The sequence below is a fragment of the Mirounga angustirostris genome, unplaced genomic scaffold, assembly GCF_029215605.1.
Source record: "Mirounga angustirostris isolate CCGP_5_RB_7025 unplaced genomic scaffold, mMirAng1.0.hap1 SCAF_7, whole genome shotgun sequence".
In the NCBI taxonomy this organism is placed as follows: domain Eukaryota; kingdom Metazoa; phylum Chordata; class Mammalia; order Carnivora; family Phocidae; genus Mirounga; species Mirounga angustirostris.
Genome location: NW_026991715.1, coordinates 26,226,772 through 26,239,845, shown reverse-complemented (window position 1 = coordinate 26,239,845; position 13,074 = coordinate 26,226,772). Strand labels below are relative to the sequence as shown.

The window sequence follows — 13,074 nt, the reverse complement described above, 5'->3', positions numbered from 1 at the left end:
CATGTTTTTTATATACTTAAAATAATTCAAAAAGGAGGGAAAAATGCAACCTCTTAATCAAAAACAAAACAAGTATATGTAAAATTGTTGGTATAATTCCACTGAGATTTATTATTTCTGGTGAGTTTAAAAGACAGTATTTTGGTAATGCTGGGCTTTCCTTACACATTCCCAAAAGCCAGGAGAAAGTTTTCAATGTTCGTTGTAAAGTTAATGCAGATGCCTTTAATACGGTTATGAAAGTTTCCTTCTTTTCCTTGTTTGCTAAAAGTTTCAAAAATCGTGAATGGGTCTTGAGTACTATCAAATGGTTCTTCTGTATACATACATAGTAATTTGCATTTCTAGTGGGATAAGTGTTGGGCACAAAGAACTAGTTGTCTTATTTGTAGTAGTAAAGGTGACATTAAAGTTTTTAATTTTTTTGTGTATATATTAGACATAAACACATATTACATATATGTGATGGTATGTAATTATAATTATTATAATATATACATAAATCATTAGGAAGCAAAATCATGTAATACCAGAATGGTGGTGGTAATGTTGATATTGTTAAAGCTGTTATGTATGTATAGATAACATGTATGTGTATATTTACTTCTACTTCACAAATTTTGTCTTACTGTTTTATGAAGTCATTGTGTGCTCAGATTTTGTCATGTATTTACCATTTGTTTACTTTTAATTTCTTCTATCTGAGACCTTTTTATGGGAGCATTTGTGTTACATCTGAGGTACACTGTTTAAAATTTTCTTTAATATTTGTTGATAAACAGCTCAGCTGGGTGTATTTTTTTTTTCTTTTTTATTATGACTGAAACTATATTTTGTATCATTCTTGAGGATTGTTTTGCCATGAATGCAATTTGGGAAGGAGAATCCTTTTCTTTTTTTTTTTTTTTCTTTTTTCTTAGCACAGTCAATATAGTCATTGTTTCTGGCACTTAGTATTTTTTGAGAGGTCCGTTATTAATCTAATTGCCCTTCCTTTATAGCTGATCTACATTTTCCTTGTGGCTGCATTAAAAGTCTTCTTTTTATCTTTACTATGTGAATTTGTAGTTGTATTTTCGGATTTGTTGGACTCTTTGAGTTTTTGTTTTAATCAAAAAGTTTCATTTTCTCTTTGGATATTACCTTGTTCTTCTGTCATCTCGTTCTTGAACTTTAAGTATATGTTAAATCTTTTCAGCCTATCTGTATCTTTTATGCTTGCTTATTTTTTGTCCCATCTTGACTTTGTGGCTGCATACTGTATAATTTTTTTGGCTTTATCTTCCCACTTTATTCTCTTTTTAGTTCTATCTCCATATGGTGTTTAATTCCTTTTTTTTTTTTTTTTTTTTTTGCTCCCTTTTTTTTTTTCCTTTTTCCTCTGTTTCAGTTTGGGTAATTTCTTTTGACCTATGTTTAAGTTCATTGATTTTTTTTTTAAAGGTTTTATTTATTTATTTGAGAGAGAGAATGAGACAGAGAGAGAGAGCATGAGAGGGGGGAGGATCAGAGGGAGAAGCAGACTCTCTGCCGAGCAGGGAGCCCGATGCGGGACTCGATCCCGGGACTCCAGGATCATGACCTGAGCCGAAGGCAGTCGCTTAACCAACTGAGCCACCCAGGCGCCCCGGGTTCATTGATTCTTAATTCACTTGCATCAATTCTACTGAGGAGTTTATCAAAGGCATTTTTCATCTTTGGTACTATGATTTTTATTTTTAAGATTCTCATTTTACTCCCTCATATTTTCCTTATGTCTGCTGAAATTTTTCAAGGGTTTATATGGTCCACCTTTTCCACCTTTCTGGTACCTTTACTGTATTGGTCGTGGTTGTCTTAAATTCTCTGATAGTGGCAGCATGTGGATCATGTCTGGTTTTGGTGGATTGCTCTGTTGTTTGCTTTGTCTTTTGGCAGTGAATTGGTTTTTTTGTTTTTGCTGGGTTTTTTTGTTTTTTGTTTTATCCTTTCTATTTTTATGTGAGTCATTATTTTGGATGTAATGATACGTACTGTGTATAGGGCAGTAGAGAATGAGGATAGTCTTTAGGCCTGGACCTGAATACACCTCTTCTTCTGCTAGAGTTGAGCTAGGTTTGCATTGTTTTGTTATTATGGTTACCTTATTGCACCAGTGCTTTCAAATTTCTCTAGTTTTCCTTTGTCCTTAGGATTGGGATTGGTTTGTTGGGAGGTCTTTCTGAGTGGTGTTCTTGTTTCATTCCCATTTTAGGTCTTCTTTGTGCTCTTGTGTTTCATACAGGATATCTCTACACGTTCTTGTCCCTCTTCCAAATGTAGACTGTATTTACTTATTACACATTGCTCACTAGCCTGGTATTGGGGAGTAAGGGCACTTGGGTTTGTTGTGGGTTTTTGGGCCTGGTCAGCCCTTACCTACTTAGTGCTATTTATAATCTCTGGCTTATTTTCACGTTTCTTTTTGTTGGAAAGTTTTATTATAACTTTATATTTCCTAATACTTAAAATACATTGGAATATTTGCAAATATGAGTCTGTTGTCCTTTTTCTGGGCCATTATTGCTCATTATGTCTGTCATTTGTTCATGGTTATCCTACCATGTCTCATGGTTTTTGTTGTAGTTGGGGGTCTTTTTCCTTGTGTTTTTTGGGGGGAGAAGGTATGTTTATCTGTGAAGTCATATATCTTGAACAATAGGTGTGGGAATTCTTTGAGGTATGGGTTAAAGTTAAAGTCTTGCAAAGAGGTTTCAGGTTTGTTTTTGCCCGTTGCATATGTACATTTATCAATCCTGAACATCTTTAAATTTACTTCATGCTTAAGGTATTATGAATTCAAACTAATGACCTGCATGAGGGATAGCTTGTATTTTAAATTCTTAGGGAAAAATGTTTTTTGTCTGTTTGGTTCGTTGCTTTTTACCCCCTCTTCTCTCAGTGCCAAGCAAGTTTTCTTCCTGTCTCCTTCTGCAGGATAGGCTTATACCTCTGTACCCTCACAATAAGAATTCAGCTAGTTGAGTTGAGCTTACGAGTAAGTCTCCTATTGGACTCCCTGTCTTTGATGGATTCTCTATTGTCTTTCTCACTCCCTACAACCATCAAGGTGGAGGGGCTAGTCTCTAGAGTTAGGAAATCTGTCTTCTGGTAAGTTAGGAGCTTCGTTGGTAACCTTTCTCCTGGTATTTTTGCTTTCACTTCAGTCTTGGCCTTTGGATTTCTTTTGTAACATGAGGTATGCATTTGCAGTTTTGTTTTGTTTTTAATCTCACATTTCAGTTTACTTGGCAGGTTTGTTAAGGGTACTTAATCCTTCATACATTGTTTAGTCTTTGTTTTCATTTGGTACTTTCCTTAAAATTTTGAGACTCTTAGAAACTCCTTTCCTTGACTTAATTTACTGTTTACATTTTGGAAAGCCTTTATTGTTTATCTCTGCTTTTGCTCAATAAATAGTAGATACTAGAAGATTTAAGGATTATGTGATACTGAAATTTCACCTAACATGGATAATATAATTCATCCGTTGGGATAGGGCAGTATGAAGGAGATGAATTTTAGTAGTCACACTTGGGTTTTGAGTCCTTACCCACTTGTATGAATTACTTAAGTTTTACAAAACTGTATGATCTATCAAAACAGTAGCTATGTGACAGGAGTGTTGTGAGCCTTAAGTGGTATAATTTTACTTTCTGGTACATGCTCTGGTGTAGTGATGGAGTGACTACTTTGGTATTCTCAACATTTTTTAGAAAGCAAATTAAATCTCAAGGAGGTAGCATATATTGCTACCTGTTCAATACTTGTTGAGGTAGAAATCATTCCCATGTCTCTTCTGGATTTTACCTTTCAGAAGAGTAATAGTAACTTACTCTGCCTACCCTTACATTTCTTGAGTACCTTACATGTATTTCAAAGGACCTATCATATATGGGGAGAAAGAATCTAATGTATTGCCCATTTTGGCAAACTTTCTGAATGTTCAGTGAACAAAGATTAATATATATATAACGCAGTTCCTACCTTAGGGAGCTTGTCAGCTTGTTAATGATATGGACTTATGTAGTAATTACGGTTGATGTGAAGGGGTAGTAGCTTCCTGGGGCGGAGGAGGGAGGGGTCATGAAGTATGGGAAGGATGCCACGATGTTGGCAGAGGAGGAGTGGGCTTTGTGGCGGTAGCACAGCAGCATATACAAAGGCCTGAAGGCAGTGGAGAGCATGTCCTATTTATGAGAAGTCTAGATTGTGTACACAAAATAAAGTAGTTGTGGTCTGAGGACAGTTGTGGTCTGTAATTATAGAAGAGATGGTAATTGAGATGTGTCTTAAATGAACGGTGGTTCAGCAAGTGAAGATAGAATGGGTAGGATAACACAAAGTAAAGTTACCTAGTAAAATATAAGTTACTGTATTATAGGGACCCATGAATAGTCATATTGACTTGGCCACTACTTTTGAAATCCTGTACCACTCATACCTGAAACAGACAGACATCAACTGTTTCTGAGAAATCATCAGGAAATTTTGTGCATCTCATCAGAGCTTTTATGTGACAAAAGTTTTTTTTGTGGGGAGGAGGGTAAGGGAGCAGTTTTTCCAGGCTTACTTTTATAAGATACAGTAATAAATTTGGAGGATGGGTCATAAGTGGCTTTGAACATCACAAATAATAGTTTAAAATTCATTCAGTAACTGTTAGAGGCCCAGTGTAGCATTTTGTACAGGAAACGTGATAAAGTGATGATTTACTGAGGTGACTTATTTGACGACATAGGATGGAGTTGGAGAGGAACATGTCTGAAGCAGCATCACCTCTTTCTTTGTATAGTTCAGGACTGAAGTGATTAAGACTTGAGTAAGGAATGATGGTAATGGAAATGAAAGAAAGGGCAATATGAGAGTACTTTATAAAAAAAGGATCGACAAGTTGTGAGAAGTGATTGAAAATAAGATTTGGAAAACAAGCAGGAGAATTAGGGATATTAATGAAATTTCATACTTGGGTAACTGGAAATTTTTGATATTAGCCAAGGATAGGACATTTGAAGGAAAACTTGTGGGGGAAAAGTACTGTTTATGTGATGTGATGGTAATTATATGTTATACTGTAGAACATCAATATGTCTTTTTAAAAATAATTTTTAAAAGTATGGCTTCATCTGTGATTGGACAGGCAATGTGGTCTTGTATCAGTACCATAAATGTTGGACACAGACCTACATTCCAACTCAACTTTAATAATTATCACAATGTGAAACTGGAAAGTCATCTTTTGGGATTTTGCTTTGCTCATCTATAAGCTACACATAATATTGCTTACAGGCCTACTGTGTGAACTAAATAATACAGTGTTTATGCATGCTGGCCCATTTTAGCCCTCAGTAAATGTTAGTTTTCACTTCTTTATTAAAAGATGCCAGCTTTGGGGCACCTGGCTGGCTCAGTCAGTGGAGCATGCAACCCTTGATTTCAGGGTTGTGAGTTCGAACCCCACATTGGATGTAGAAATTCAAAAACAGAATCTTAAAAAAAAAAAAAAAAGGGGATGCCAGCCTTACCCTTTTGTCATACTTTAAGATGGACACCAAAGAATAATGCATAAAGCATTTTTGTTTCGCTGTTGAGCATTTCACTGAAATGATAGCCATGATATTGGCTAAATAAAATACATGTAGAATCATGCAGCTTATAATTGGACTAACCCAGAAGTGGTAATTAATTATTGAATGTGTAGGTGTAGTTAACAGCCTTTGCTTCTGGTAAGTGACTTTTTTAGAGCATATATGTTTATGTGAGCAAGACAGACTATTTCCTGGAAGGAAACTGTGGTCTCCAGATCTTTATAATAATGTCACCTTTAATCTTGAACTCATGAGTGTTGTTCTACACAGATTATTTTCTTGAGGCAGTTACTTGCAAGAAGTAAATGAATCCTCCTTTGAGCCTGTTAAGACTCCATAGACTGTCAGTAATATGGAAAAATTGGATATTTAATCAGGAATGTGAACATGTGTTTCAGGTAGAGAATTCCAAAGATAATGAAGACAGTATTCTACAAAGAGAAATTCCTGCCAGACAGTCTCGACGAAGGTTTCGGAAAATTAATTATAAAGGAGAGCGTCAAACTATTACTGATGATGTGGACATTAACAGCTATCTTTCCGTGAGTATATTTAGGAAAAGTTCATGGATCGTCCTTAATTTTTATATATAGTATCTTTAATTTACATGTATTTTTGGTAATATCAACACTTAGGGCTTAACATATAAAATTTTAGAGCAGATAAATATATATAATTTTTTTTTAAATACTTCTCAGTTGAGTTTGGTAGAAATGCTCTTACCAGTGGAAGTGTTGTTTTTTGCTTTGGTGTTTGTTTAAATAATGTAAAAAATTCTTACTATATCTTTTTAGACCTTATTTGTGGATTTTCTTGCCTTTTTATTGTCTGAATGGAATATGGAAAAGAGTTCTGAGAACTCAGGTTGGGAGCTTTTTTCCTGATAATGCTGTAAGGCATACAAAAGAAATAAAAATATGTCAATTTTTCTCCTGTGGTATGGGAGAGATACAAAAATTGTGTGTTAGTGCAGAAACGTGGGCAAGTGTTAGCTATATGTTTTTACATGCAAATATTGAAGAAGAAGAAACAGATGAAATAATTAGCTTTTGTAACACTAGAAGAAACATAAGCTGTTTCTCCAGAAGTCTTCAGTCTTGTAATTGTAGAGAACTTCATTTTAAACTAAAAAGTATTTGAATCAAGAAAGATAGGGATGCGTGGGTGGCACAGTCATTTAAGCGTCTGGCTGTGTCTCAGGGTCCTGGGATCAAGCCCCATGTCGGGCTCCCTGCTTGGAGGGGAATCTGCTTCTCCCTCTCACCTACTCGTGCTCTCTCTGTCTCTCTCTGTCTCTCTCAAATAAATAAATAAAATCTTAAAAAAAAAAAAAAAAGTAAGGGTAATCTAAGAAAGAATAAATCCAGGGATATTTTATCAGTTTCAAAGAAGTCATGATCCCCCCAAAAATATAAAAACAGTTTAGAGATTGATTGCAGCAAAACTCCCAAGGGTATGTTTAATTCATTTGGTTGTCAAAACAAATTCCTCCTTCCATGTTAGGAATAAGGATTATATAGGGAATTGTGTATAGTGGAATAAATGTTAAATTCAGAGCAGCTCTAAGGATTTAGTCACATTTGCCTTATGTCTTTGGTTCCATACATTCTATTTCTAACAACAAAGAGTAACATGAAATAGTCCCCCAGGTTTTTTTTTTTGCCACATCTAGAGGCACACAAAGTTCATTTCCTGTTCTTATTATGTAAAAATTTCTTTTTATGTAATAAATTTCCACATAATGAATTAATTTCAACTAACATGTTTGCGTTATTGTACAAATAGTATGTGTCTGTTTGGGAAAAATTAAACATTGACTAGTCATACTGCCCAGTTATGTAACCATTGATGACATTTCATATATTCTTGGGTAAAGGGTTTTTTTCCACATAGAGATACAAATGTAAGCTTTTTGGCTTTTTAAAACTTAAATATATGATAATTTTTTTACATGTGTGATATGAACATCTTTGAATGTTTAAAAAAATTTTTTTTTTTTTTACATTACTCTTAAGAGTGTCATGGTGCTCCACTATAATAATTGCCATAATCTACATACTTCCCAATATTTGGTCATTTAGATTTTTTTTGTTTTTATTTTTTTAAAATAAGGTGCTGGGGCGCCTGGCTGGCTCAGTCGGTTAAGCATCTGTGTTCAGCTCAGGTCATGATCCCAGGGCCCTGGGTTCGAGCCCTGCATCGGGCTCTCTGGTCAGGGGAGAGCCTGCTTCTCCCTCCCCCTCTGCCTGCAGCTCCCCCTGCTTGTGCTCTCTTTCTCTCTGTCAAATAAGTAAAATCTTTTTAAAAAAATAAGGTGCTAATTATCTTTGTGGTTACGTTTGTCCATATGTTGGTTTCTTTAGAAAAATACTGAGAAGTAAAATTATTACCTTTAATTGTGTTATTTGGTTTTCCTTATATGAGCTACAGTGCATAGTTTGTATGTATGTTTTGATCACTTACTCCAGTCTCAGCTCTAGTGTGTTCTGAGACTTTTTTGGTGTCCTGTCTTAAAGCCCAGGCAAATTCTACATTTTCTCTAGGTAGCTGTGGCTTATGCTCCTGAGTCATGTACTTCTAACTCCCATGTGTGCTGAAAGTTGTCCTCTTGGGGATATGTTGGTTTCCTGTGTAGACCAGAAAGAGTAGCAGGCAAACTGCTTGAGATTCTGTGCATTTGATGACTCTAAGTGAAGTGTGGCATTGTTGGATATAAACGTTTGTGTAGCTAGTTTTAAGTATTTACCCTATTGAGTACTGTCAGGAATTTGGCAGAGGGGAGAACTAAGTTGATTCATGGTAGTTATTAACTATGAGACTGGGTTGGAAAAGGATTTTTGGTCATGTTACGTAAATTTGCTATTTCTTGAAATTAATAGTTTGTTTGCTTTTTTTCCCCTAAAACAGATGTATTTCAGGCAACTTGGGAAAGGTTTTAAGAGGTTTTCATTTACTATTCATTAATGTCACCTGTATGTAAAACCTATGTGTCTGTCTAAATACCTACATAGTGATAGTTGGTCTAGATAAAGGATGCTTTGCAGCAAAAATCTTAATTAGTATTTGTGAAAACATCCAGTAGAAAATTGGCTTTATGGCTACCCTGGGGTCTTTCAGGTCTTTTGTTCTACTGTCAGCAATTCAGAGAGAAAGATCAAAAGGAATCATTTTTTTTCTTGTAGACAGTAGTACAGATTTGACAGTTTCTTTTTTCATTTGCTCACCATCATCAACTTTTCCTTGCTGAAATGCTGAAGGTCAAAAATTCTTAAAGATGTACAGAATTTTTTGTTACTGTTGCCTTTGTCATAAGTATTATTAGTATACAACCTGTACATCACAGTTTTATGTATACTGAAGACTTCTCATGTTTTATTCTCTAATTGAATGCTTAGAACGATTGAAAAATATATATATTTTTTAAGATTTTTTAATTTATTTGACAGATAGACAGTGAGAGAGGGAACACAAGCAGGGGGGGTGGGGGAGGGAGAAGCAGGCTTCCCGCTGAGCAGGGAGCCCGACGTGGGGCTCGATCCCAGGACCCTGGGATCATGACCTGAGCCGGAGGCAGATGCTTAACAACTGAACCACCCAGGCGCCCCAAAAGATTGTTTATTTTTATGGATTATTTTGTGGTTTTGTCATACGTTGCTTTATATAAAGATGATGAGAACCATAATTTTAATGTGAAAGTGAAAGGGTTTTTTTTCTTAATGTTAAAAGGAGCACTTCTATAACAGTAACATTTTTGAAACTCCTTTGGGTATTGCTCTCAGAGTTTTCAACAAATTTAAATGTTTTTGAATATTCTCAGAATATTTTATATATTTGAGGAAGGTGTATTTCATATTGAGAAATAGCAAGAAGGTGATTGGAATAATATTCAGTGAGAGTAAGATGGGTAATTATGCCAACCGAAAATAGTCTAGCATTTACATGAGCCATCTGTCTTGAATTCTTCCTTACTCACTGTATGGTTAGGGCGTTTCGTCTAAACGCTTAGTGCTTTGGTTGCTGTACCTCAAAAAATGAGGTTGGTAGTATTGGGTCTGCCTGTCTTAAGGGGTGGTTGCTAAAGAACATGGAACATGTTTGCACACTCATAGTCTAAGTTTCCCCATGTCATCATGTCATTGCCTTAGTGTTCACTGTCATTCTTTTTAGAACTGTTGTAATAGCATTGGGGCGCCTGGGTGTCTCAGTTGATTAAGCATCCAATTCTTGATTTCTGCTGGGTGCTGAGATCAAGCCCCGTGTTGGGCTCCGTGCTCATTGGGGAGTCTACTTAGGATTCTCTTTCCCCCTGTCCCTCCCCCCTGCTCGCACTTGCTCTCTTTGTCTCTAAAATCAATAAATAAAATCTTAAAAAAGAAAAACAACAGACTGTTGCAATAGCATCTCCCATACTCCCCCACCCCACTTTCACTATAAAAGCAGTATTTTTTTATTTTAAGAAATGTGGAGGGACACCTGGGTGGCTCAGTCGGTTGAGCGTCTGCCTTCGGCTCAGGTCCTGATCCCAGGGTCCTGGGATCGAGTTCTGTATCGGGCTCCTTGCTCAGCGGGGAGCCTGCTTCTCCCTCTGCCACTCTCCCTGCTTGTGTTCCCTCTCTCACTGTGTCTCTGTCAAATAAATAAATAAAATCTTTAAAAAAACAAAAAATGTGGAAAATTTTTTCTAAATTGGGAAGTGTCTCATAAATCTCTTCATTAAAAGATATCCGATTAATCACTTTATTTGATTTCAAGATTATTTTCTCCTTCCTCTCTGATTTTATATCTGTTTCCAAATTGGTGGTAGTAACTAGCCACAAGTGACTACTGAGCACTTAAGATGTGGCTAGTATGACTGAGGATTTTAATTTAGCATTTTAATTTCAAGTAATTGACGTGTAAGTAACCACATGTGGCTAGTAGCTACCAGATTGGACAGCAAGGTCTGGACTTTGTCCACCTCGCCAGCTTTGTCTTTTCCTTTTTCCTGCATATTTCCTGAACAAATTTGCTGATCCTTGAAGGATCCATGTTTTTAGTTATTTTCAGCTGTATTGAGATATAATTTACATATATAACACTGTGTAAGTTTAAAGTGATTTGATATACATATATTACAAGATGGTTACTGTATATGTGTATATACTGTATACAGTATATGTGTATGTGTGTGTTGAGGAGTAAGAAACCTGCTTGTATATACATCTCTTAGATCTGCTGTTCCTTTTACTTAGAATGCTGTTTTAGGCTTTGTCTTCTTGGCACTAACTTAGTCATCCTGAAGACTCAATTCCATATCATTTCATGGGAGGACTCCGTGATTTTCCCTTGGGAGGGGTTAGGTACGCATCTCTGCATTCCCACAGTATTCCATGTATATACTTGTGACCGTTCATTAGACTACATTGTGATGGTTTCTTCAGATGTCCACTTCTCCCATCAGAATATACTTGCCTTGAAAATGGGAACCATTGTCATTGTACCCTCCAAGCTTGTTGCCTATCAAGGAAAATAAGGGTGCATTTTTTTTGCATCAGCTTGTTTAGATACCTCTCTTAACTTTGGGCACATTGTGTAACCTTCCTACATCTCTTTTGATAAGTAACCTATAAATTTGTGAAAGGATTAAATGAGAGATTTTTTATAGAAAGTGCTGCCTAGTGTTTGAGGCTCTGAAAACCATTCAGTATGTAAGCAGTTTCTATTCCTGTTGTTATTATAAATACTCAGTCTTTATTGTTGTTGCTTATAAAATAATTTTCCTATTTATCTGTTCTATACCTGAATATAAAATGTGTTTACCAAGATATTTAAGTATATTGATATAATAAAAAAACAAGTAAGCTAAAGAATTAGAACAAAGGGAAAGTAAAAGTAGGAAAAAAATATCAAGCTGACTTGAAGTTAGGACAACCAGCATTTAGCCTACCACTGCTCCCAACCCCACCCAATTTTTTTGTAGTGTTTATTCACAGTAGCTCACTTGAAACAAGGTATTTTCTTTGTCCAACCTTAAAAGATAAAGTGGAGCCCTGGGTGTTATGCACAAACAATGAATCATGGAACACTACATCTAAAACTAATGATGTAATGTATGGGGATTAACATAACAATAAAAAATTTTTAAAAAAAGATAGAGTGATAACTAAATGTATATGAAAGTCACTGAAGTTGCTTTACTGTACACAACCAGTGGCTAGAATCCCATTAAATGATGACGGGTTTGTAGGCTTACTATTACTGATTTGAAGGTCTTCTTTCTGATAGTAGTTAGCAAGGCAGTAGTTTAGCCCAAATATCTTAAGATGTAGATCACAAAACAGTCCCTAGGACATGGGAAGAAAATAGAGTTTATATTTATATGTAGTATTATCTTATCCTTTTAAATTTCTGGGGATTTGTGTATATTTCATAACACAAAATATTTTTGCTAGGGATACATGTAATTTGTAAATAAGTTACATATGTTAGAAATGTATCTCAAAATTTTTTGACTTAAAAATTTTCAAGATTAGAATTGTTTTTAAATTTCTTCCTTATTTGGCACCAGTTTATCGTTTTAGCTTTCTGGCCCCATTATTTTGCTGGAGGTCCCTTTCTTTGGTCCTGTGGTTCCCCACCTCCCCGCCAAAGGTTCTTGTAGGCTCCTTTACCTAAGGTAATTCTGTCTTTAATGAATCAATTTGAATTTTAACATTTGCTCCTTTTATCTAGAATGGCCTCCTACTATGTCCTCTTGATAAGTCCTGCTCGGCTCCCAAGACTTCATTAATTCATTGATCTCTTTGGAGAAGTCTTTCGTAACATTTCCTATTCATAGATTGCACTTCTCATTGGTCCCATAGGATGTTATACTTACCTGCAGTGTGCTCATATAATTTGGCTCTACTCCAAAGATAACAGAAAACAAAATTATAATAACTTAAGAATTTCTCAAATGTCTGTATTTTTTTTACATGAAGTTGATTGCTATGTTTTAAATAGCCTATAATGGTGAACATTTTTCATATGTAATGATCTGAATTTTTAATGTTGGTATATATGTGAAGTTAAATGGTAAAATTAAGGCAGGACCAATAAGGAGGAAGTATTTTGATTTCACCAAGGTCGAGCACCAAGTGTGCCTTTATTTATCTTGAAATCAGTCTCCATAATATCAGAAAACATTCATGCTCATTTTTGTGGAAACAGTATTAACCCAAATATAAACAAGGACACTCTTCAAAGTTCTGAAAAATTTTGTTGGTGTTTTGGTACTTCCTTTATGAAATTATAAGTCCTTTTTATTGATTTCTCATTTCTTATGCTGTGTTTTTGAATAACGAACAGTATAGGTGTTTGGTGTGTGTGTTACCTTCCCTTAACTAGATCCCAAGTTCCACAGTAGACTACATCATAATTTTTTCTTTCTTGTCCCCTATATTGCTTATGGTGCTTTTTACATTCTCAGGCACAACATAAGCCATTAAGC

At 35.4% G+C, this 13,074-nt stretch overlaps 1 protein-coding gene across 11 annotated transcripts in view; it reads left to right on the top strand.

Moving 5' to 3' along the window:
- The window catches only part of RAPGEF6 (Rap guanine nucleotide exchange factor 6), a 202,531-nt gene that overhangs the window by 71,295 nt on the left and 118,162 nt on the right, over nt 1-13,074 (top strand). For all 11 annotated transcript variants that reach the window (XR_010412993.1, XM_064595858.1, XM_064595855.1 and 8 more), the window contains one exon: nt 6,005-6,148. Coding sequence is in view for 9 of the 11 variants with exons in the window: in XM_064595858.1 (XP_064451928.1) it covers nt 6,005-6,148 (144 nt within the window). In the remaining 2 variants the exon portion in view is untranslated. The remainder of the gene's footprint in view (nt 1-6,004; nt 6,149-13,074) is intronic.